Source organism: Bos mutus, chromosome 22 (assembly GCF_027580195.1).
Source record: "Bos mutus isolate GX-2022 chromosome 22, NWIPB_WYAK_1.1, whole genome shotgun sequence".
Taxonomy (NCBI): Eukaryota; Metazoa; Chordata; class Mammalia; order Artiodactyla; family Bovidae; genus Bos; species Bos mutus.
The window spans coordinates 48,122,515-48,147,152 of record NC_091638.1 but is presented as its reverse complement, the minus strand read 5'-3'; the positions used below and the strand labels follow the sequence as shown (position 1 = coordinate 48,147,152).

General features: G+C 44.8%; 1 protein-coding gene across 3 annotated transcripts in view; it reads right to left on the bottom strand.

The window, feature by feature from the left end:
• RFT1 (RFT1 homolog) overlaps nucleotides 1-24,638 on the bottom strand; it is a 48,344-nt gene that overhangs the window by 10,613 nt on the left and 13,093 nt on the right. For all 3 annotated transcript variants that reach the window (XR_011462061.1, XR_011462062.1, XM_005896479.3), the window contains exons 7-11: nucleotides 18,024-18,102; nucleotides 13,500-13,550; nucleotides 12,485-12,615; nucleotides 11,243-11,387; nucleotides 5,115-5,220 (exon numbers count right to left, since the gene is read on the bottom strand). Coding sequence is in view for 1 of the 3 variants with exons in the window: in XM_005896479.3 (XP_005896541.2) it covers nucleotides 5,115-5,220; nucleotides 11,243-11,387; nucleotides 12,485-12,615; nucleotides 13,500-13,550; nucleotides 18,024-18,102 (512 nt within the window). In the remaining 2 variants the exon portion in view is untranslated. The remainder of the gene's footprint in view (nucleotides 1-5,114; nucleotides 5,221-11,242; nucleotides 11,388-12,484; nucleotides 12,616-13,499; nucleotides 13,551-18,023; nucleotides 18,103-24,638) is intronic.

Below are 24,638 nucleotides of genomic sequence, written 5' to 3'. Positions count from 1 at the left end.
ACGTCACTGTCCCCCTCAGCCCTGAATAGAAGAGTAAAAAAATGAACAATTCAATGTATTTATGGTGTTTAAGGATAATAACTGGTTAAGTGACACTTTGTAATCAAAACCCATAAAAATCCTGTTCAGCCTGCCTTAATGTGAGGCTCAAGAATATGACACGGGTTCATGGTTTCGTGTGGACAGGCACTGTGTGGGCTGTTGGGAATGTGCTGGTGGACAAACACAGGGCCGTTTCCCTGTGGAGCTTGGATCCATCTTACAGACAAGGAAACCAGGCCCAGAGAGGCTGAGGAATCTGCCTAAGGAGTGAACCAACAGCCCAACCTGACCCCTGGCCCCTAAACTGTAGCACTGCTTCCTTTGGGAAAGGCAGAAGCCCCGTAACCTTTGCCAGCAGATCTCACTCAAAGCAAGTGACCAGCTTCCATAACAGAATGAGAAGAGGGAGCAAGGCCTGGCCCACTGTCAGGGTTTCCCAGACTCTCACACATCCCTCCTTGGCTCTCCATCCACCTTTCTAGAGCTCTGTGGGTCCTGTGACTGGAGGGCTTACACCGTTCCTTTCACTTCTCTGATTCCATGGCAGTACATCACTTAGTTATCTTCAGTTTTCAGCTCTAGACTGAATCTCAGAAAAGATAAAAATCTTCCAAAAGGCTTGTGGTACAACCATGAACCAAATTCTCCAGCGTCTGGTTTCCGCTGAGCACATAGCAGGCAATCTAAGTGTATAGTTGTTGAGGAAACCAAACCCCTTAGATCCCCAAGTTGTGTCAGCTGGTTAGGAAACCTCAGAGACCACCATTCAGCTTCTGCACAGGAAGGAGGGGTGGCAAGAATGCCACTGGGTCCCCCAAATGCCTGGGTCCTTGTCCTTTGGCTGACCAAGCCCAAGGTGCTATGGGAGACGTAATTATCGGAGTGTGTGTCATCAAGAACAAACACACACATACACACACACACCTATACTCTAACAGGGGACAGAGCTTTCATCTAGAATTCCAGACAAGTAATTAATTTGCTTCTTAGTCGACACAGTTTCTTTTTAATGAGTAATGGAAGTACAAGAGCCCATATCTTTACAGAGGAAGCATCTTCACTAATGCTAATCAATAATCAGAATGGCCAACTTTATAACAAGCCACAGAGGGTGGGCCAGTACTCTGACCAATTTTCCAAAAAGAAGATGATGTGTAATGTTTGGTTCTTCTTCAGACTACAGGTTCATAAACTTTCATAACCTGTTGGGTCATGTTCACCCAACTCCAAGCAGAAGGGAAACAATGAATGAAACTGGTAGCTAATTCATGTTAACTCCAGCAGGGACAAGTCACAGTGTGGCTTCTTTGGTGTAGTCACTTGGGAGGCGCTAACAATGAGGACGTCTACTGTTTCTCATTAGAATAGGGCTCTGCAACTGTTGAACTTTGCAACACAAATCTATAGTCTTAAAGGCATTATCCACTTCAGGATAAAATAAGAATTTTAAAGATAAAATTAAAATGCCACTTTGTAAATCAGTGGGAAATTAGTCAGCGACAATGACTATTTTCTAAGGTTTGGTTAACATAAACAGGAAGTTATTTTTAATCAGGTTTATCAAAAGGTAAGCAACTGAAGTGTCCCCCAGTGGGTGCTGGCTGAAAACATCAAGGTACGGCCATGACAATGTGGCCTAGGTAACTACGTAGAGGACAGCACGGGTCTCTTATGTGCCTAGGCAAGAAGACAGCACTTGTCCTTCATTCAGTCAACAGTACGGAGTCCAGCTCCACATGGGGCACTCAAGGGCCGACAAGTCAGACAAAGGAGCTCTCAATCATTGGCCTCTGCATCACTGTCCCCTCTGCCTGGAAGGTTCTAGCCCATCTATACATGGCAGACTCTTCCTGGTCATCGAGGCCTCAGCGTAATGCAACCTTCTCAGAAAGACCTCCCGATCTAAAAGGGCTCCCACTCTCACCCCATAACCCTGTTTTAGTTTTCCATGCTGCTGCTACTGCTAAGTCGCTTCAGTTGTGTCTGACTCTGTGCGACCCCATAGATGGCAGCCCATAGGCTCCACTGTCCCTGGGATTCTCCAGGCAAGAACACTGGAGTGGGTTGCCATTTCCTTCTCCAATGCATGAAAGTGAAAAGTGAAAGTGAAGTCGCTCAGTCGTGTCCGACTCTTAGCGACCCCACGGACTGCAGCCTACCAGGCTCCTCCGCCCATGGGATTTTCCAGGCAAGAGTACTGGAGTGGGTGCCACTGCCTTCTCCGTTAGTTGTCCATAGAGCACAATGTTCTTATCTATTTACTTGTTTGCTGTCTGCTTCCCTTATTGTCAGCTACAGGAGAGCAGGGATCACGTCTGTTTTGTTCATGGCTGTACTCCTGGAGCTTAAAGCAATGTCTCTTAGAAAACAGATGCTCAAAAAAATTTGTCAAATGAACAAAAGAAAACGAGACAGGCTTAACAAAACACAACCAAGATTCTTCAATGGGGCATAATGTGAAGCCATCAATCTTCTATATAGATTATGAAGTTATTAACAACAAAGGAACTTGCAGCTCAAAGGACATTCTAATATTTCACATCCAACCAAATGCCTTATTTTTATTAAAAAACAAATACTGATTAACCTGTAGTTCAGTAAGTAAAATAGATGAAAACTACTCAATTATACTACAAAAAAATCTTACTACAGTTTTATGTCTGGCTAAATTCATAGAAAGGAAAAAAGCCTGGGGTCAGTGATGAGCTCAGGTGCTCCACGTGTTCAGAACAAGACTGGGGGTTGGGGCCAGGGGCCTAGACAAAAAGGGGGCTTCCACATTTAATACAAACTTGGAGATCATGCTTAAAACCACATTTTACTCCTAGGGGAAGTGAGTTACTTCAAATGAGAATATGGCTCTGTCTTTTCTCTATGTTGACGACTAATACCATGAAAATCATTTTCCAGATTTTAATATGCTGTCCAGGTCCCATTACAACTAACTTAAAAACCTGCTTCCTCTGGTTCAATGCAATGTAAGAGAAACCAAAGCAATCAGTCACTGTCTGTACTCCCTCATGATTTGTTGGAAGATAATATATTTTTAATGTTTTAAGCAGGCTTAGTCTTGTTTCTCCCTTTCAACATTAATGCTGCAATTATTTTAACAAAATTCCCTTCAAAGAGACAGATTCCTAGTCCAGAGTTCTTTCCAACACACTTCAATACCTTATTTAGAATGTTTTAAATTATATTTTAAAATTATTTCATGTTAGAAGCACCTTTCATGTAAAAGCATAATATTTTCAAAATTAAACTTAGAGATCTTTTTATCCACTTTAAAAAAAAAAAAAAAAAGGACAGACTCAAAGCAGTGTATAGCTAGCTATAAATTTAACTGTCTGAAGTAAAAACCATGTCTAGACCACATTTGAGAACTATGGGTTGTGACCTAAAAGTGGGCTAGGAAATCAATTTAGAGCATCATGACATGGCAGTTTAAAAAACTGAAACAGAATTAAAAGCCATCATCAGTGTGTTCTGTACCTGGGGTACTTGTTGCTTTGTGGAAGCCTCGTTTCAGTCACACCTAAATATGCACTGGGTCACAGTGTTCAATGCAGTTTTTACTCTGAAAGCTGGTCTGGGCCAGCAGTTCCTCAAGCCCTAGCTATCATCAGCGATCTCCTGGAGCTGACTCCTTGGCCCAAGCCCCTAAATTTCAGTTCAGCTGGTGTAGGAGAGGGCTAGAACTTCTGAGGGGAGTTTAATCAGTCTGGGCTGGGACCACTGCTCTACACTCCAGCTCTCAACTATGGTGTGGCCCACAGGTCACCAAACCTCTGAGACAGGCCACAGTGGGAAGCAAAGGCTGCTGTGAATGAGAGGAAGGGCTCCCCCCATCTCTGAGGTATCCTTGCCCACCTCCCCGTACCCCACCAGGCCTCTGAGGGGTTTCAACAGCACTCAAGGCACTACAGAGGCAGCCTGAAACCCCCATGGGACCCAGACCTCAAGGGGCAAAGGGATAACGAGAGCCACTGGCCCCATTTCCTACTCCCACCCCCTCTCCTCTCTCTCCTTTGCCGCTAACAGTATTATCCTTCTTCTCAACTACATCCTACAGTGATGTCTTCAGATACTACCTTTCTACTTTTGGCGTTTGGGACACAAGAGATGAATGATCCTGGGTGTGGATCAGAGGCTCATACCAGAAGCTGACATCAGAATCATTGAGGAGCTTTAAAGAAAACATTTACATGCTCAGGGGCTACTGATTCTGTAGGTATGGTAGGAGAGAGAGTGGTGGGAGTCGAGTGGACAGGAATCTACATTTCTAACAAGCTTCATTGGGCAATTCTGACTCATAACCAGTATTAAGAACTACTGCTTGAAGCTCAGGGCAGAGGTCCCAACCTCAGGGTCAATGGACGGGAGAAAATGTGGCAAAACTTCTATGTGCACTTGAGTCTTTCTCTGAGGAGACATGTCACAGAGCCCTGAGATTGTCCATAAATCTGCTTTTTTAAAAAAATTTTTATTTCTTTATTGTTGGCCGTGTTGGGTCTTTGTTGCTATGCTCGTCCTACTCTCTGGTTGCGGTGCTGAAGTTTCTCGTTGTGGTGGCTTCTCTTGCTGTGGAGTATGGGCTCTAGGAGGCCCGGGCTCAGTACTTGTGGCTCATGGGCTTAGTTACTCCAAGGCATGGGGAATCTTCCCAGACCAGGGATCAAACCTGTGCCCCCTGCACTAGTAGGTGGATTCTTAACCACTGGACCATCAGGGAAATACCTGTAAACCTGCCTCTTGAGGAAGCTCCTGAGTAACCATCTGGAGCACTAGGCAAGGAGGTGGTGGAGGAGGGGGTCTCGTCTGGTGCCTGCCTCTGCCAACCAGGACTAACACAGCCCTTCAGGGCCTAGATTTTTCCCTTGACAAAGGGAGGCGAGGAACAGTGGCTGCTCCCCAGCCCTAGTGTGGAGAAGACTCACTGAATGGTGCCTGAGGAAAGCACCGCACTGCAGGCTCTAAAAGAGTCTTCTATAAATACATGTTCAGAATGAAAAGAAAGAAGCTACTTCATTTTGGCAGAAGGCCATGATTACAGGTGTGTCTTGAAGGTTACCCACCTGTCTACCTCCGCTTTGCTCATGGCAGCAAATGTGAAACACTCAGTCACTCCATTGATGGCAAGGAGGAGGACGTAAAGACAGTAGGCTCGCAGTAGGACAGGACCTGTAAGGAAACAACCTGCTGAGATTCCAGAGCCCAAGGGGGAGGCCCCCGTGCATCCTCACATCGGCTGGGTGGCCAGAGAACACCAGAGGGGTCATGAGCCCTGCTGGTGTGGTCACTGGGCAGATGTGTGGTCCTAACTATCTGCAAGGACTCTGAGCATTCCAGCGCACTGACCAAAATAAACAGCTAAAAACAAATGGACAGTTAGGAATAGATATACAGATCTCTTGCTTAGCAACTAAAAGCTTATCTGGCCAGCAAACAAATCTCACTTTTTGAAACAGCATGAAGAAGCCTGCTAGTCTGAGCACTCAGGGACACTAGTGGCCCTGCAGGTGAAGACAAAGTCAGCTGAAGAAGCCCTGAAGAAGCCCAGGACTCAGGAGCAGCAGCACACTAAGGAAATAGAATACCCACAACTCTGCAGGGAGAATCAGAGTTCGTAAGGTTATTTTCTTCTAGGTTCTACAGCTAACTAACAAGCTTTGGGGAAATCTGCTAACAGAAGATCAGGAGCCTTAAAATGGAGTTGATCCCCTCTTTCTTGTTTTTTTTTTTTCTGCTGTGCTATGTGGCTTGTGGGATCTTAGTTCCCTGACCAGGGATTGAACTCAGGCTGTCAGCAGTGAAAGTGTGGAGTTCTAACCTATAGGATGGGAATTCCCTGAGCCCCTCTTTTAAAAGGGCCATTACCGAGAGGCAGTCAAGCAGTTTCCAACAAAATAAACATGAATGCAACCTACGATCCAAAAATTCTACTCCTGGGTATACAACCAGTGGAAATAAATGCAAATGTTCACAAAAACACATGTACAAAAACATCTGTAGCAGCTTTATTCCTAACAGCCCAAAATGACCACAGACAGGAGAAAGGAGAAAGGAGAAAGGGCCATCCATACAAAGAAATACTTTTCAGCAATCAAGAAGAAAAAAAAACTATTGATCCATGTGAAAACATGCATCAATCTCAAAAACTTCATACTGTGGGAAAGAAGCCAAACGTGAAAGTGCTTACACTGTATAATTTCATTTATACAAAATTCTTTTTAAAAGTAATACTAACCTACGGTGATAAGAAATCAGAGCAGTTCTTGCCGCTGAGGTACAGTGGGGCAGCTGGGTGGAAAGCGCCCTATGAGAACCTTCTGGGGTAACGGAAATGTTCTGTATCTTAATCTGGATATTGGTTACAAGGTGTAGACATTTGTCGAAACTCTTAAGAGTACAGTATTTTACTTTATGTAAATTAGACCTCAATAAAGAAAAAAAAGAAACCACTAAAAGAAAAGGGCAGGCCAGGGGGAGTTCCAGAGTCTCAGAATCTGAAACTTAGTCATGGCTATGAAAGCTGCTTAATATGAAAGGTCCCCATGCCAAGGGGACACTAAATAGTTTCATGGCCATCAAAAATAACAAAAAGAAGTGATATGGTGGTGAGCTGTTGAGGAGGGGAGGCATTCTGTGGTCCTATGATTAGGTCTCAGTCTTCAGTGAGCTTTTGCCTCTGGACTGTGAACTTCACAAACATTTCCAAGTTTCTTTCTCCCCTCTCAGATGAGATAGGATTGCTAGATTAGACTGGAGTTGGGAATCAGCACACCTTACAGACACTGCATGCTTGGTTCCAGACCACTGCAATAGAGCAAATATTTTAATAAAGAAGGTCACATGAATTTTTTTGGCTTCTCAGTACATATAAAAGTTATGACAACATACTGTATTGTATTAGTTGTGCAACAGCATTATGCCTTAAAAAAATGTAGTTACCTTAATTTAAAATAACTTATTGCTAAAAAATGCTACCCATTATCCGAGCCTTCAGCAAGCTGTAATCTTACTGGTGAAGGGGCTTGCCTGATGTTGGTGGTCTAATGGAGTTGATTTCATGGGACTGACTGGGTTCGTTTGATTTGATTTGGTTTGATCTGACTGGATAAAAAGAACTGCTTAGTAACAAGAGAATAGACTCTTGCATGATTTCAATACCTTTATCTCTGAAAGTTTTCCACTATGTTTGTCCCTGGATGTTTCAGGGTCTCCCAGTTTATAGTCTATGGGAACTTGAATAGAATTTGCATCCTACTATTGTGTGAAAAAGATAAAATGTTAAAAAAAAAAAAAAAGAACTGTTTTAAATAGGCCTAGGAATGGGATAGTGAGCTATGGGTGAGGAGAAGCATTCTATGGTCCTATGATTAGGTCTCAATCTTTAGTGAGCACGCCTCTGGATTGTGAACTTCCCAAGTATTTCTGAGTTTTTTTCTCCCCATTCAGGTCACGATGGCTAAATTAGACTGGAGTTGGGAACCAGCACACCTCAGAGATACTGTGGGTCAAACAACCAAAAAACAAAACAAAGACAAAAGGAGTACTAACAGAGGAGCGCTGATGGCCCTCTCTTGGGTTCCACATTTTCATCATGTCAGGTTGCATCTCATTCCCCCAAACTGCTGCAGAAGTAGCTTGGCCCCTGCCACAGCCGTGGGATGACTCCAGCAGAGGAGGCAGGGACTAGGGTCTGCCTGTGCTAGCTCGAGGCTATGCTCAGTGTGCTTCCTTCTTCTCTCCGTCCTCCTCTCTCTAGCAGAGAGGAGCGGGGCTCCTCTCACAACCTGCACCTCTCACTTGGTAACTGAAAGTTGATGCCACGTGGACAGCGCGCTGCTTTGCAAGGTGGAGAACACAAACACCGGCATGAAACGGTGATTCGAATAGAAGGGTTTTGAGTCAACTTTAGGGAAAGAGGTTGGAATTGGGGAACTTGCAGATGGAACCTTAAACTCTGGGTTGAGCTGAGTGGTAGTATGGGTTGAATTAAATTGCCCCCAAAAGTAATGTGATGGGAAAGAATCTGCCTGCAATGCAGGAGACCTGGGTTCGATCCCTGGGTTGGGAAGATTCCCCCTGGAGAAAGGCATGGCAATCCACTTCAGCATTCTTGCCTGGAGAATCCCCATGGACAGAGGGGCTGGTGGCCTACAGTCCATGGAGTCGCAAAGAGTCAGACGCAACTGAGTGACTAACACTTTCACAAAAGTAGTGTGAAGTCCTAATCACCAGTAACTTAAGAGTATGGTCTATTTGGAAATAGCATCTTTATAATAAGTTAAAATGAGGTCATCAGAATGGGCCCTAATCCATTATGATTGGTATCCTTATGAAAAGCAGAAGTTTGGGCACAGAGATAGTCACAGAGGGAAGATGATGTGAATACACACAGGGAGAGGACAGCCACGTGATGGGGGTAATGTATTTCCCAGCCAAAGACTGCCAGCCAACACCAGAAGCTGAGAGAGGTGAGGAATGAGGCCTCCTCTAGAGCTGCCACAGAGAGCAGAGCTCTGCTGGCTCCTGGATTTCAGACTTCTGCAGAACTGTGAGACCATCAATTTCTGTTCTTACAAGCCACTTAGTTCATGACACACTGTGATCCCAGCCCTATGAAACTAATATTAGGGGCCTGAGAAGAAAAAAAGATTTTTAAAAAGTGAAAAAGGAGACACTGCTTTGGGAAAGCAAGTGTTCTCCTTACTGGCTGCAAATAATAAGCTCTTCCTTCTCCAAAAAAGAAAAAGTAAAAGAAAGGGCAAGACAGAAGCACCTAAGAGATGAATGTGAGAAGTCTCAGGGAGATTCATTGAATGTTTGTATTTTCCTTTAGGATGGAAAAGCTAGATATGAGGAAAACGTCTGATCAAAGTCTCAGACCACTTCCACAGCCCCTAATTACACACAAGGCTGAGCCCAAGTACTGCAAAGCAAACCCTCAGTGCTCCACGAAAGTCTGCCTGCGCTGCAGCCAAGTCCCCCTTTAGGAAACCAGCACTGCTGCTGCTGCTGCTGCCAAGTCGCTGCAGTCGTGTCAGACCCTGTGCGACCCCACAGACGGCAGCCCACCAGGCTCCCCCGTCCCTGGGATTCCCCAGGCAAGAACACTGGAGTGGGCTGCCATTTCCTTCTCCAATGCATGAAAGTGAAAAGTGAAAGTGAAGTCGCTCAGTCGTGTCCGACTCTTAGCGACCCCATGGACTGCAGCCTACCAGGCTCCTCCGTCCATGGGATTTTCCAGGCAAGAGTCCTGGAGTGGGGTGCCATTGCCTTCTCCAGGAAAGCAGCACAGAGGTCTCTAAAGGAGCCACTGCAGGTCTGGTCACAGGTGAGTCCACTTCACGGGCAAGGACAAAGGCAACATGCAACTGGGGCAACTGAGGACAGCAGCGCTGCAAGTTCCACTTTCAAAACTAAGTGGCGGGGCTGCGCCATGGAAAGTTCCTCATTCTTTTCTGATTCAGTAAGACTTTCTGGAGAAAGTCAATGTTCTGTGAGTATTTAAGGGAATAAAAAAAAGGCTGTGGCGAGGAGTACTGGGGCGCAGAGCAGCAGTGTTAATGTCTTTGGCACAGGAAAGGCATTTGGATTTGCAGCACTAGTCCGCAGAGTCAAGAAGAGGGCAACAAGAAGAGGCGTGGTGTGGAGACAGGGAAGGAAAGCCAGCAGGCACCCTGGGGAGACACACTCACCCTCCCAGAAGGCACACACAGCTGGAAATCTGGTCAAAATGAGAGGGAGCAGTGATGAGGAGACAGATGTTGGAAGACCTTGCTGGGGCAGGGATGTTGATGGAGGCCTGGGTCAGGCAAGAGACAAGGGTCCTAAAGATGCTGCAGTGACTAGAGCAAACCATACATCCTTTTCAGAGACTAAGGAACCAGACCATTCTCAAGATTCTTCTCTCTCTGAAGATGAGACCAAGAGAATATCTTATTGAGTCTAAAATGATTAATGACTTTGACATAAAACATCAGAGACATAATTCATTACCTTCATTTATCAAGTAACACTGACCCTTTTAGCTGACAAATCTATCATCGGTGCTCAAGACTGGCACCAGCATCTCACTTGAGTAAAAGGCCCACACAATGACAATAGTTTGTTGATATATCTTTAGTGATTAATGACTTAGGCAAGTGAATACTACGTTGATGGGACAGCCCTTCCCCTGTGGCACTGTCCTGTGGCTGCATTACAAAGGCTGCTCCTTGGTGATTACCTTTCTAGAGGGGCAGAGCTGCTGTGAAATAGCCTGTCCTGCTCTCTGTGCACTGACTTGCTAATGGCTTCCTATAGTTGCCTGACCCAGGGCACTACAAACCACATCATTGGTTTCACAGCAGCTGTTTGTCCAAACCTAATGACCTTTGTTCTTGTGTAGAAACTCAGCCCTTCTTTTCCTAATACTAAATGTTTGGGCCCATTATAGTGGAGACAAAAACATGCCAGTGATCTTGCAGAATGGCATCTGAAAGGGCCATTTACATTTGAGACAGGGCATTAGAAAAAAGTCTTCAAGGATCTTGTCTAGTGATGTGAGGAATTAAAAACATCTTTGCTCAGCCCAAGAGGAAACACTCTAAGTGGATTGCTAGTCTGTGACCCAGTGCATCTTGAAACTGGTCAAGTCCCCAGGGCCCAGCGACACTGTGAGACACTCAGTGGCCTGGGCACCAGGTGTTTCCAAGTTAGACACACTCAATACTTTTCTCTTTCAAAACCCAAGAGTCACTGGATTAAATATACCATTTTATTTGCTGAGATCAATTTCATTCTCTGCAAATGGCTCTGGGTTATCCTTCAGAGGCTTTTATGCATCAGGCCGTGAGATTTATGTGGCACTTACTGTCTTCAGATGTGTTTAGTACCAAGTGGAGACTCATTAGAGCCTGCTCTCTGCCTTCCTCACTTACCCTACAGGGAGCACAGGGAAGCACTTGGCAAAACACATTTGAGGCCTGAAAGGAAAGCTAAGGATTCCTAACAACTTCTCCAAGTAAGGTTGTGGGGACTGATCAACCTGGTGCCAAAGCCCCAACTGCACCCTGAGCTGGTGTGACCTCAGGTGCCCCAGCCATCGGCAATCTTCCCTATACAGACACACATGTCAACCGTATCTAAATTTCATAAGACTCCTCTCCTTCAGTTGGGAAATTAGAACAGATCTGGAAAAAAACTCTGTGCATACCTGATCCTGAGCTAAGCATGGCCCCGCCATAGATGTCCAAAACCAGCTGAGAGTAGGCAAAGCCGAAAACAGTGATGGTCAGGCCGGTCAGCAGGGCCAGCTTTAGCAGGGACTCCAAAACCACGGCGGCCACAGCAACATCCTCCTGGGGCCGGGGGAGAAGGAAGGAAGTGGGATGAATCATGAGCTGGAGAGAAACCTCCCATCTGGCTTTCTCCCTTCGCTATTTCATGGATCACTCTTTCAACTGCTGAGAACCACTGCTGCTTTTCTACAGCCTGGGTTTGTTTCTACTCAATTAACAAATAGAGGAAAAAAGACAAAGTGTGCCTCCTTAAGAAAGCAGGGGAGGGTTAGTTTTTAACTCATTTAAGATAAATTGTCTCAAATGTTGCCTAGGAAACACTCACTTTCCCCTCTGACATTTATTCTCAAAGGGACAAGTTTTTACAGCACTAGCTAGCTTTGTCAGTGTGCTTCTCCTGACAAACAAGTCCAATTTCTGATGTTTCTGTAATTGACACTGAGAAAACATTCCTAAATCAGACTAAGAACCAGATTGGTTCATTTTGAAAAGATATTATGCATGAACTGTTGTCTGCAAAATATATTCTAAGACACATAAGAGGCTAACTAGTTTGCTTTTAATTCTAAGTCAGACATTTTCAATGATTCTAGGAAAAGGGAAGTTTCTACACACAAATACTCCTGGATTAAAATCTCTTCTGTTTTTACTGGCCAGACTACGTAGATTCTCAGGGTCAGAATGGAGCTCTGGGCACATCACAGTCCTTAAGAAGCTAAACAACTGTTGTGATGAGCGAGACCAGATGCCCCGTGTTTTCCTCTCCATGCCCTCAATTAGTCTTGCCCCAGTCTCTGCATCCTTCGGCTCATCTTTGGTTCTTGAGAGTCTGAGGAGTGGGGAGGCAGCCTCATTCTTAAACCTTAGACCATAGGAAGGGGTCTGTGCTGCACTGGGGACAGCTATAGAGTTCTGAGAGGGCTGGGACAAAGAAAAGGTCACAGAGGACACAGGGTGAAAAGAAAGGGCTGACCAGGAGGAAAAGGAGAAGCTGGAAAGAAGAAGTGAGCTCAGGATCTTGCCATCATTCAGAATGTGAGAGGAGAATGAAAACTAGAAGAAAATTTCAGATCAAACAGAGGGAAACAGACAGCTCCTCATTTCTGTCTTGTTGATCCTGTACACTTGGAAGATGGGGACATGAAAACCAAGACTACCTGCTTCTGAAGTGTGGCGTCCTTTTCTCTTTCTAGCACCTTAGCAAAGAATATATAAAAACTCTCCTCTATTGGCTGGAAAAGTAATCTGGCCACAAGGGAGCCAAGATTATTCACTATATCATACACACCTACAAAACAAAAGAAAAAAAAGAAATAACAGTCTTACTGGTTTTTCTACTTGAATTTTTATAGCACTATTAACATTTTTTCTCATATAATTTTTTAGATTAAACTTTTTGAGATAATTATAGATCCACATGGAGTTGTAAGAAATAAAAGGGAGAACCATGTACCCTTTACCCAGTTCTCCCCAAATAGTAAATTCTTGAAAAGTTACAGCAAAAGATCACTGATATAAATTCAGTCAGGACACAGAACATTTGTATCACTAGTACTTTTTTATAACAGTCATAATGCCAAGTTGATTTTTTTCTGTTTTTATTTCTACTACTTAGGGATAGTATTCAAAAATAAATGTGAAAAAATATTAAGACCTATTTAGCCACACACATAGGCCAAATCTTCATGACTGTGATGACCTCCCTGTAACTCTGGCACCCTCTGACCCCCAAAATGAGCCCCAGAGCTCTGCAGAAAGCTGGGTAAGGACAGGGAATCCCAACACAGAACTTGCTGCCCAAGATACACAGGAAGGAATAGTCAGATATACATTTATAAAGACCTACAATTTTCAATCTTCAGGATTCACTTTTTATAATCTTCAGATTTATTTTTTCATGAAATGTATCAAACTACAGGGGCTTCCCTGGTGGTCCAGTGGTTAAGAATCTGCCTTGTAATACAAGAGCCTGCGCTCTGCAACAAGAGAAGCCACCGAACTGAGAAGCCCGCACGCCACAACCAGTTCCTGCACGCAGCAACAGATCCAGTGCAGCCAAAAATAAATAAGTAGATAGATATTTTAAAAAGAATCAAACTACAGAGGCAAACATTAGAAAGTGTCGTGAAGATAGCTCATCTTTAATTAAAACACTACAGAATTTCATCTTACCCTGATCCCCAAAATTTAACACGTTCAAGAATGTCATCACATATCGCTCGCCTGTAAATGGAAAAGAAAATAATTAGCATTTCAAATACACAGTATTTTCTTGCTTCCTTTTCTCTTATTGTCTATTGTCTCTTCCAGTTGGTAAATACTGTCAAAGCAGAAAAATTAGAAACTTGGTTAATGACATGGTCCTTGTCCTAATGTTGATTTAAAATAATCTCAAAATAATAACAATTTGGAAAGTGCTGGTGGCTTTATTGATAGCAAAGTTACAAACCAATTAAAAACAACAAAAATCAATAAAACCTGATACGTTTTCTTAAAAGTGTGAAGAGTTACAGAAATGTTAATAATAAAAATGATAATCTCAGGTTTTCAGGGAGGTCAGATAATCTGAGTGTAATTCTGTGAAATGAAAGGTCCATGATAAACTGCACAGACTCATCAGAAGTTTCCTCTCTGAGTGGAGAAAACTCTGTGGAGGCCAGCAATTCTCAGCAGTCCTAGTTCACAGTTCAAATCTAAGACAGTCTAACGCCTTCAAGGTAAAGACATTAGCCCTGAGCCCTATTCCCCACTTCCATGAATATTCTTATTATCCTTGAATGGGAAACACTGACCGCTATGGAGGAGGAGCACTGAGGAGGCCACAGCCCTGAAGGGCCAACTCTCTCCTCCTAAACACTTTCTCAAAGAAGAAAGCAGCATTAAGAGATGAGAATGTGATATTCTCTCAAGTCCCTCTCCCGATCCTTTCCTCCCTACAATGTCCCATTTTAGGCAGGGTGGTGGCAGGGACCTCTGCAGATCCTTCCAGGCATGGGCCCCCCAGTATCTCTGCTCTTCTCTAATCCATCCTCATCGATAACAGTTCCAGCTTTTGCAAATACAGATCTTAAGTCATCTCTTCTTTCACTCCTTTAAATGGCTCTATTGTGTTTGCAAAAAGTCCAAATGCCTTGGTTTTGCATTTGGGACCTTTTACAGGCTGACCTTTGCCAACAAAGGTCCATCTAGTTAAGGCTATGGTTTTTCCTGTGGTCATGTATGGATGTGAGAGTTGGGCTGTGAAGAAAGCTGAGCGCCGAAGAATTGATGATTTTGAACTGTGGTGTTGGAGAAGACTCTTGAGAGTCCCTTGGACTGCAAGGAGATCCAACCAGTCTATTCTAAAGGAAATCAGTCCTGGGTGTTCATTGGAAGGACTGATGCTAAAGCTGAAACTCCAATACTTTGGTCACCTCATGTGAAGAGTTGACTCATTGGAAAAGACTCTGATGCTGGGAGGGGCAGGAGAAGAAGGTGACGACAGAGGATGAGATGGCTGGATGGCATCACCGACTCGATGGAAATGAGTTTGAGTGAACTCTGGGAGTTGGTGATGGACAGGGAGGCCTGGCGTGCTGTGATTCATGGGGTCGCAAAGAGTTGGACACGACTGGGCGACTGAACTGAACTGAAAGCTATCTTTTCAGCCTCCCTTCACCAGCCTCACCCCAACCCCCCACCATCACACTATCATCCTCTGCTACATCCTACATGGAGGTTTTCACCCCTCCAGCTCTTCTGAGTCAGGCTGGGCTGGTGCTCCCAGGCTCAGCTGTTGGTATCCTCACCACCTGCAATGGCTTTTCTGCAGGGACCTCCCTGGGTTCTGGCACAAAAGGCATCTCCCTCCCACATTCTGTCAGCTCCCTGAGGAACCATCTCTCGGTCATCTCCATGCCCCTGGCTGCCTAGCAGAGCTCCTGGAAATGAGAGCACTCAAGAGATGTCTGGAGAATGAGCTGTTTCCAAGTACACCCCTGTATCAGAGTTAACCACACAAATGCTTTAGTCTCTGCAGAGGGAATGAGCTCCTTGAAGCCATGTCCTGTTCCTCAGTCATCTGTATATTCTCAGCACATGACACACAGTGTTCAGGAAATGCGGGGGTAGAAGGTAACAGCACATATGTGTGTGTGAGTGTGTATATATACATGTGTATACACACACACACATTTTTGCTATAACAACAAATGATTTTAAATTTTTTAGAGCTGTAGCTTTCAGAGAAAAAGAATCTAGGTGTCCTTGTCAGGCCCCTTCCTTATTTCACAGCCATGGAGAGGGAGGCCGTAGGAAGTTCCTAAGGCCCTTTGCCAGCCAGGCCAGGATGGACCGAAGATGAAGCAGGCCCCCCTCGGGAGGCTCGAACATGTGGCTGACAACCTGCCACTGTTCACATGACTAGCCACACATGACTAGCCACAGCAGTACAGACAACCAAGTTAGGGCCATTCCTAAACTCATTCAAACTGCCCTTTAAACTTTTGAAAGAAAAAAAAAGTGCATTTAAGTAACTACCCATCCTCAAAGTCCCTCCATTGTTTTGCCTGTTCTAACAATAATGTGAACTATCACAATATACAATTTCACTATAGCTACCTTTCTTTACCAAAAAATAATTGCTGTGGACTTCCCTGGTGGTCCAGTGGCTAAGGCTCTGTCCTCCCAAGGCAGGGAGTTTGGGTTTGATCCTTGGTCAGGGAACTAGATCCTACAAGCCACAGCTAAGACCCGGTGCAGACAAATAAATATTTATAAAAACCCAAACCTTGCTGAATACGTATCAACGTTCCAGGCCTAGCAGGGTGTCAGGGAGACAGTGGTGAACAGCATGCTCCCTCGCTCTCAAGAGTTAAGGCACCTTCCCTCAGCTCTCCAAAGGTTTCTGACCTTTACTTCCTCCAGAAGTCCTGTGAACAGTTTCACTTTTGTGATGGAAATGTTACGGCCTCAGGCTAGAAACAGGTTTTCTCAAAGCTCGGGGAGCCCTCAGGCACCTCCTAGTTCTATCTTTTAAACCACCAATGAGGGAAGTGAGGCTTGGGGCTTCCCTTTGGAAGTATAATGAAGAAAAGTAAAGAAGGTGGACAAAGAAAAACAACAAGATAGGAACAGTGATGTTTGTATTAGAATGCTAGAGTTTTAGGAAACTTTTTCCTATTTTCCAAAATTCTTGTAATGGGATTATATTATTTTTATAATTAAAAGATAGTTTCTGAAGACATTAAAAAACATGTTCAGTAATAGATACATACATGTATAGACACATGAAATTTATAGAGAGAAACTACTACCTTCAGCAGCTTATAGCTGCCTCCAATCTCATTCTTTGAAATAAAGCTGGGTATAAATACACACATATATATAAAATAAGATGTACTTTCAGCTTCTGGTTTGTCCTCTGCATTAGAGTTCTGTCACTGTTAAACTGGACAGTCCTAAGAAGCTGGAAGGTTGACCAAACTATCCCACCAGTGAATCTTATTGTTAAAGAAAATATATTTGACTTAACCCGAAATATTATCATGGCGACATGAAAAGAAATACTAGAAGCATTTCATGTTATTTTTTAATACTAATTCTTTGAAATCCAATATGTATTGAGTGCACTTACAGCTCATCTCAATTCCAAATGAGAAAAACTGGGTTCTTAAAAAGGTCACAAGGGGCTTTCCTGGTGGCTCAATGGTAAAGAATCTGTCTGCCAATGTGGGAGACACGGGTTCGATCCCTGATCCGTGAAGATCCCACATACTGTGGGGCAACTAAGTCCGTGTGCCACAACTACAGAGCCTGTGCTCTAGAGCCTGTGATCCGCAACAGGAGAAGCCACCACAAGAAGTCCGTGCACTGCAACTACAGAAAAGCCTGAGCAGCAGCGAAAGCCCAGCACGGCCAAAAGTAAACAAATTTTAAAAGGTATTTTTTTAAAAAAGCTCAGAGAAAGTGTATAAAATGTTCAGAAAATAAGATTATAGATAGAAGTGAAGTTGCTCAGTCATGTCCGACTCTTTGGGACCCCATGGACTGTAGCTCACCAGGCTCCTCCATCCATGGAATTTTCCAGGCAAGAAAGATTATAGATAGCTTTCTATATTTTCTAAACTTTCTGTAATTGATAGAATATTTCTATAATACAGTTATTATTACATGTAATAATATATGTAATAATATTACATTATTATTCAGTGGGATTCTGGAATGAGACTCAGATTCAAAGTAAGTTGCTCCTAACTCTTGTAGGACCCTGCAGAAGTAATGTAACTTCACTGACGCTCAGTTTCCGCATCCATAATAAAAAGAACAATATCTTTCTTACAAGGCTGTGGGGAGATTTAAATTAGACAACTGAGGCATCACACTTAATAAATGCTAGTTTTCCTCTCCTTATTTAAAACCCTCCCAGCTCTGAGGCTCCTCTGACCCAGGGCCTCTAGGAAGCAGGTGGTCTGCATCTACGCAACCAGCAGTTCTGTAGAATTCCCCTCACTGATACTTTGTGTGTTTTTGGTTTTGGTTTTGTGTGTTTTTGTTTTTTGGCCATGCCACATGGCATGTGGGATCTTAGTTTCCTGACCAGGGATCAAACACATGCTCCCTGCATGGAAGCTTGAAGTCTTAACCACTGGACAGCCAGGAAGTTCCCCGTCACTGATATTTCAGTTTCCTGACTGCTCAGAGCAACCTTTTACTTACCTTCTGTCAAAATCTGTTTCAGGAAAGACTGTTTGAAAAAACTCCAAGTCAATTTAGCCTCTTCCCAATTTACAAAAGCCTAGAAAAAAACAAAACAAAAAAACTCTAGGTATTGCAAGTCTAAGAATACAATAAATGTTACATGGGAGGCAAACTCAGTTTGGTCTCTAAATCCCAACTTGGATAGTCCCCACTAATTTTTCATTTACTGCTGCTGCTAAGCTGCTTCAGTCGTGTCTGACTCTGTGCAACCCCACAGACAGCAGCCCACCAGGCTCCCCCGTCCCTGGGATTCTCCAGGCAAGAACACTGGAGTGGGTTGCCGTTTCCTTCTCCAATGCATGAAAGTGAAAAGTGAAAGTGAAGTCGCTCAGTCGTGTCCGACTCTAAGCGACCCCATGGACTGTAGCCCTCCAGGCTCCTCCATCCATGGGGTTTTCCAGGCAGGAGTACTGGAGTGCGGTGCCATCGCCTTCTCCATCATTTACTGCTAAGCACACAGAAAACATCCAACAAATACTGACAAAGAATTTATATTTCTAAATGTGAAGACAAAGGCTCTAGGTGGAAAAGCCTACCTGTGGGGCCTGCCCAAGATTCACTCACTGAGACCCCTAAAGAATTGTGCTGTCCCCTTGCTGCTGCCCTGGGAGTAAGCTGACCAATGGAAGATACACAATCACAGTCAGCTCTTCCCTTAAAAGACGTCTGAAGCATGCCGAGCTGCAAGACAAACTCTGCTCAATGTACTCCACATCTTAGTGCTCTACTTAGCCAGCTTAGCCATTCAGGGTCCCTTCACATAGAGCATACGAATTTGGCTCATATATTTCAAAAGAAAGTAAGGCCTTCCAGATCAGTAAAGCCACAAAGAATTGGTATGACAGAGAAAACAAAACTTCTGATATGGCTCTTCTAAAACTCTCAGGGGAAGCACCCAAACAGCCCATTTCCTAAGGACAAGGAGGATAAGAAAGAAGCAAATGCTTAGGAAGGACAGAGGTCAACCTGTAAGAGACAGACAGGCAGCCTCGAAGCCGGAGAGCTGATTGCAAAATCTGAAGAAGGGCAGCTAGCTGGACAGGACTTCTTTGTTTCTACTTCCTCCTAATTCTTTCTGGGGCCCCTTGATCATGAAGGCAACCAAGGATTCCAGAATACTTGGTTTAGGTGTTAGGTTCTTAATCTCAAGGTACCTGCATTTTGAAAAGTTCTCATTAACTTAAACTGATGACTTTTCAAAGGTGGGATTTCAGGGGGCTCTTTAGGAGGAAACAGGTGATTCATAAGGGCAAGCCCACCACATCTCTCCAAAATGTCAACTTTAGCTATGGAACCTGTCCCAGTCACATGGGCCCCTGATCTTGGCCCAAAGTCCACCTATGTAGTGGACATTGTATTTCTGTAGAAATATAATGCATGCCACAATATAGTTTTACGTTTTCTAGCATCCTACAGTGATGAGTAAAGAAACTGGTAAAAGGCACTTTAAAATCTTTGATTAAACCTTAAATATTATCATGGCAACATGAAAAGAAATACTAGAAGCATTTCATATTATTTTTTATATTAGTTCTCTGAAATCCAATGTGCATTGAGGGCACTGACAGCTCAATTCCAAATGCTCTGCAGCCACATGTGGCTGTTGCTTACCATTTATGACAGAGCAAGTTTAGAGCACCACTTGAAACAAGGGTCATTTCCAGTCCTCAAATCTTATCACCCCTTGGTTTCAGAACCTTTCTTTCCTATTTGGAAGGTAGTTTTGAATCCTTCCAAACCACACTGACTTCAGTGCATCACTGGACCAGGAGCCAATGCCAGGGTAGCTATAGTCCAGGGGTAAATTTTCCTCATGAGAAGGAAATCAGTCCTGAATATTCATTGGAAGGACTGATGCTAAAGCTGAAACTCCAATACTTTGGCCACCTGATGTGAAGAACTAACTCACTGGAAAAGACCCTGATGCTGGGAAAGATTAAAGGCAAGAGAAGGGGATGACAGAGGATGAGATGGTTGGATGGCATCACTGACTCGATGGGCATGAGTTTAAGCAAGCTCCCAGAGCTGGTGATGGACAGGGAAACCTGGCGTGCTGCAGTCCATGGGGTAGCAAAGAGGTGGACACGACTAAGCGACTGAACGACTGAACTGAATGAACTGAGAAGGAAATTGAACATTCACTTTTCCCAGAACAGAGTGCCAGACCTCCCTACACCACTAGGGGGCACTGTGGACCATATCATTCTCTGATGACGTACACTGATCCTGTCCATAGCTGGCTTCCTGGGAGCCAGAGCACAGCACCTTCTCTCTCTTTCACACTCTGCTCTCTCCATGCCGGGTGGCCCTCTGGAGGGGCGAGGTGTGTGGTCTACAAAGTAGTAACTGTGCTCTTTTCAAAGGAAATGAACAGTTACAGTGTGTCCACAAGGCTTCTGTGAAGCCTACTTGCCAGTCAGGCTGTGATTTGGTTTGGGAGGGTGGCTGCTGCTGCTGCTAAGTTGCTTCAGTCGTGTCTGACTCTGTGCGACCCCATAGAGGGCAGCCCACCAGGCTCCCCCGTCCCTGGGATTCTCCAAGCAAGAACACTGGAGTGGGTTGCCAATTCCTTCTCCAAGCCCTTAAAAAAAAAAAAAAGTTCTTTAGGAGAGTGCTATCATGAGAGTGTATCTGATCTGCAAGCTCATACTTGAGCATTCCTTCCTCCTAATGCCTTCAGCTTAAATGGACCCACGGTTTAGAAGGAATGGCCAGACTGCTTACTAACTGCAAAATGCTCATTAATGATAGAGAGGCAGGAAGTTTGAGCAGAGATTAGGTTTCTACTCAGAGGCATCTGCTAAGTGGTAGAAGAAGAAGTGCATTCTTAGGGATTTTACTGTTCTGAATGGATTTGTCACTTGGAAAGGTCAAAAGAGGCCCCTTCCACGAAATCTAGCTGAGCTGGTCTATCCGGCTGTGAATTTCTCTAGAATCCCCTGACCAACAAACCATTCCACTGCCTCCCTGTACTGATGGAGAAACTGAGGTACAGATGGCGAAAGGTGATGGGCAGTACCTCTGGAGAAGGTCTGGAATCACGACTCAGGGCTCACTGTATTTTACCCTAAGTTTTACTCTTCCACTTCCCAAACCCCTTTGACTTACAATGGTCCAACCCGCTGCATCTTTACCACACAGTCAAGAGTCACAGGGGACATGGTCCCGTCCCCTGCCCTCCATCACCTCCACACCCTACACGGCACTCCTCTCTCTCCCTCTTGCTGCAGGGCTGTTGACTGCCCTTTGTCCACACTCCCATTTCCACACACCCTCCTTTGTCCTCATCACTTGAAAAATGACATATGATTGCCACTGCCTTCTCCTGATCTTAAACCTTTTCTCTCCTCGTGGCAGGGTTCAGGTTTTAGAGTTGAGCTCAGGGACTAGAACTCAAATTACAGCTCCTGACACTTTTTTTTTTTTACTTCACCAAGTGGCTTGCAGGACCTTAGTTCTCCAACCAAGGATCGAACCCATGCCCCCTGCAGTGGAAGCTGAGTCCTACCTACCAGACTGCCAGGGAATTCCCTACAGCTCCTGACTTACGGAGTACAAAGGCCATGGGCAAGATATTTAACTTTGCTAAGCCTCAGTTTTCTCACCTACAAAATGGGATAGGAAGTCCTATCTCAGGACTTCAGTGCAAATTCTGAGCGCAGGGACCCCACCCAGGGCACCTGGTACAGTGCTTAACACAGATGCTGCTCAGTACATGACAGCTGTGTTAAATTCCTCAGCTTTACCTGAATACTAGCTGATCTTGCATATTAAACCACTCAGAAGTATCAAAGAGTACAAGAGATGTAAATGGCAGCCATTATTTGAAGTGTCATTATTTTAAGGCTAAATAAATATCTTTAAAGATGAAATTCTATAAGAGGAGGAAAGAAATCTCCTAATTTGGTCAAGTTGACAGTAAATGTAATTTGTTTGACCAGTTTTGTACAAAGGAGCCCCCAGGACAGAAAGCTGCTCCAGAGAGTCAAGTTAGGCTGGTGTAGGCATCCACTGCATTCAGATTCAGCTCACTTCTTTTCTTAAAAAAAAAACAAAAAACAAACAAAAAAAAACACTTAAATAATGAATTGCTCTACCTGGAGCCTCCCAATCTTTAAGTAAAACAAATAATTACTTTGGGCAATAAGCTAATTCCTTTTGGACGAATTCATAGCATAGAGATTAAACACACAGACTAAGGTTTTTTTCACAAACAAAAGTTAGAAAGAAGTGGGCCCAAAGCCAGCTGTGTGATTTGGGGTGGATCACCTAACTCCTCTGAACCTGTTTTCTCATCTGTGAATTGGGAGACAACAGTATTTACCTCATAGGGTTACTATGAGGTTTAAGGACAGAAGTCCAAGTGCTTAGCCTAAGGCCAGGCACAGAGTAAGTATGCAGTCAATGGCAGTTATTACAAACAATTCTTTGACAAAGTTCAAATACTTCCACAGAACTCTGTAAGTCTTTAACAGGGGCCTCAGGGGTCGTGTAGACCAATAATCTCACCTTAAAAGTGAGGACCCCTGGGACTGTCCTGGAGGTCCAGTGGCTAAGACATCATGCTCCCAATGCAGGGGCCCTGGGTTCCATCTCTGGTCAGGGAACTAATTTGCATGCTGTAACTAAGACCTGAGACAGTCAAATAAATATTTTTTTTTTTTTTAAGTGAGAACTCAGAGATCTGGAGACCTACTGCCTCCCAAATGCACAGGAAGCTCCTTGAAGCTAAGCAGTCACCGTCCTATGTGTTTGTATCCCAGAGAGCACCCAAGCAGGGGCTGGGCTCTGTCAGGAGGAGTGCTGCCACAGATTGAAGGTACACTCGACCTTCTCATGCTCAGGCCTCTAACAGTATGAGCACGGGTACTTTCGTGACAGGTGGACAGACGAAGCCGCTGAACTCTCAGCAGTCAACAGTGTCCGCCTGGCTAGGATGCTCCAGCGGAGCTACTCCAGCTCTGAGTGCAGCAGTGAGGTGCTGGTGATGGTGTGGGCTGTCATTTATGGATGAGCGCTCGTGCCAGGCCACAGCATTAAGCACCTTACGTGCCCCGTCTCATCTGGCTCTCACAACCACCTTAGGAGGGAGGTACTCTTACTTAGTGAAGGATAGGGGAGCCTCGTGTGCTGCAGTCCATGGGGTCGCTGAGTTGGACAGGCCTTAGCGACTGAACAATTCATTATGCCCATTTGCTATATAAGGAAACTGAAGGTCAGAGTTCTGAGCCCATTACAGGGTTAAGTACACACTTGTCCGACTCTTCCTCTTTTCTCTCTGCCTGTATTAACAGTGCAAAAGCTGCACTTGAAAATACTGCTGGGCACAGGCACTGGCCCAATACGACAAGTTGGCCGGGCCTGGTACAGGTGGGCCCTGGGGAATACTCGAGGAGAGGAACTTTTCTGTACTCTCAGATGCGCTCTGTGGGCAGGGAGCTCCAGGCAAGAGAAGAGATCTGGACTCCTGATCCACTAAGCCTACAGATAAGGCACCATGGCATCCAAAAACTGTGATGCTGATTTAGGCGAAAGGTAAGATCAGAATGGAGAGCTCTCTTCTAACAAGAACATACATGGCTTTGTTACATCAGATCTGGTTTTTCTTGAAAAGTTGTACAACAAGATTCCTAACATTCTGAGACTTGAATTCCAAATACTTTATTACATTTTTCAAGTAATCATGGAAGACCTTTAAGGAGAAGCCCAGCTGAAGCCTTACCTCAACTCAGTGAACCACCTCCAGCGAACAAACAAGTACGAGAAAAAGAGAAAGTGGATCAGCCCAGACGGAGCAGGTCACAGAGCCACCACACAGATGCAGTGTGGTAAAACACCACAGGCGTGACTCCTGGGCCGGAGACTCTAGCTCTGACCCCACAAGAGTCGGGAGATAAAAGTCAAATGGACCGAGAGTTGAAGTGTTGAGTAGAAAGAGATTATGCCTCCCTCCCACCCATCAGCCTCTGGAAGCCTCAACTGTGTACCTGGGGAAGCGGATCATCTGAGAGAGTGGCCTGACACTAGACAAAGGAACCCTGCAGGGGCCTTCGGTTACATCCAGACTGCCCGTGCTGGAGGTCAGGCCCGGAAAAACCAAGAGACGGCAGCAGAACAGAGAGCGCGAGCGTGGGGTGAGAGCCTGCGCTCTGCTTCGAGTCACGCCTATCCGGCTCCTGGCCTCACTCTGACCCCCAGCCCGGGCAGGTATTTAGTTGCTAAGCCTCAGCTCTAATAATGTCAGCCCCAAAGAGTTGCTGTAACCATTAAACACAGTATGTAAATCATCTGGCACAGGGAGTGGCAGAGGGTTTCTCATCTGGGGGCAATTTTGCCCCCCAGGGGAGCATCTGGAGATATTTTTGCTTGTTACAACTGAGGGGTGGTAGTTACTGGCATCTAGTGGGTAAAGATCCAGAACGCCGCTATACATCCTACAACGCAAAGGACAGCCCCCACAACAAAAATTATGTGGCCCACCCTGGAGAATGAAATGGCAACCCACTCCAAATCCCAGAGACAGAGAGGCCTGGCGGGCTACAGTCCATGGGGCCACAAAAGAGTTGGACATGA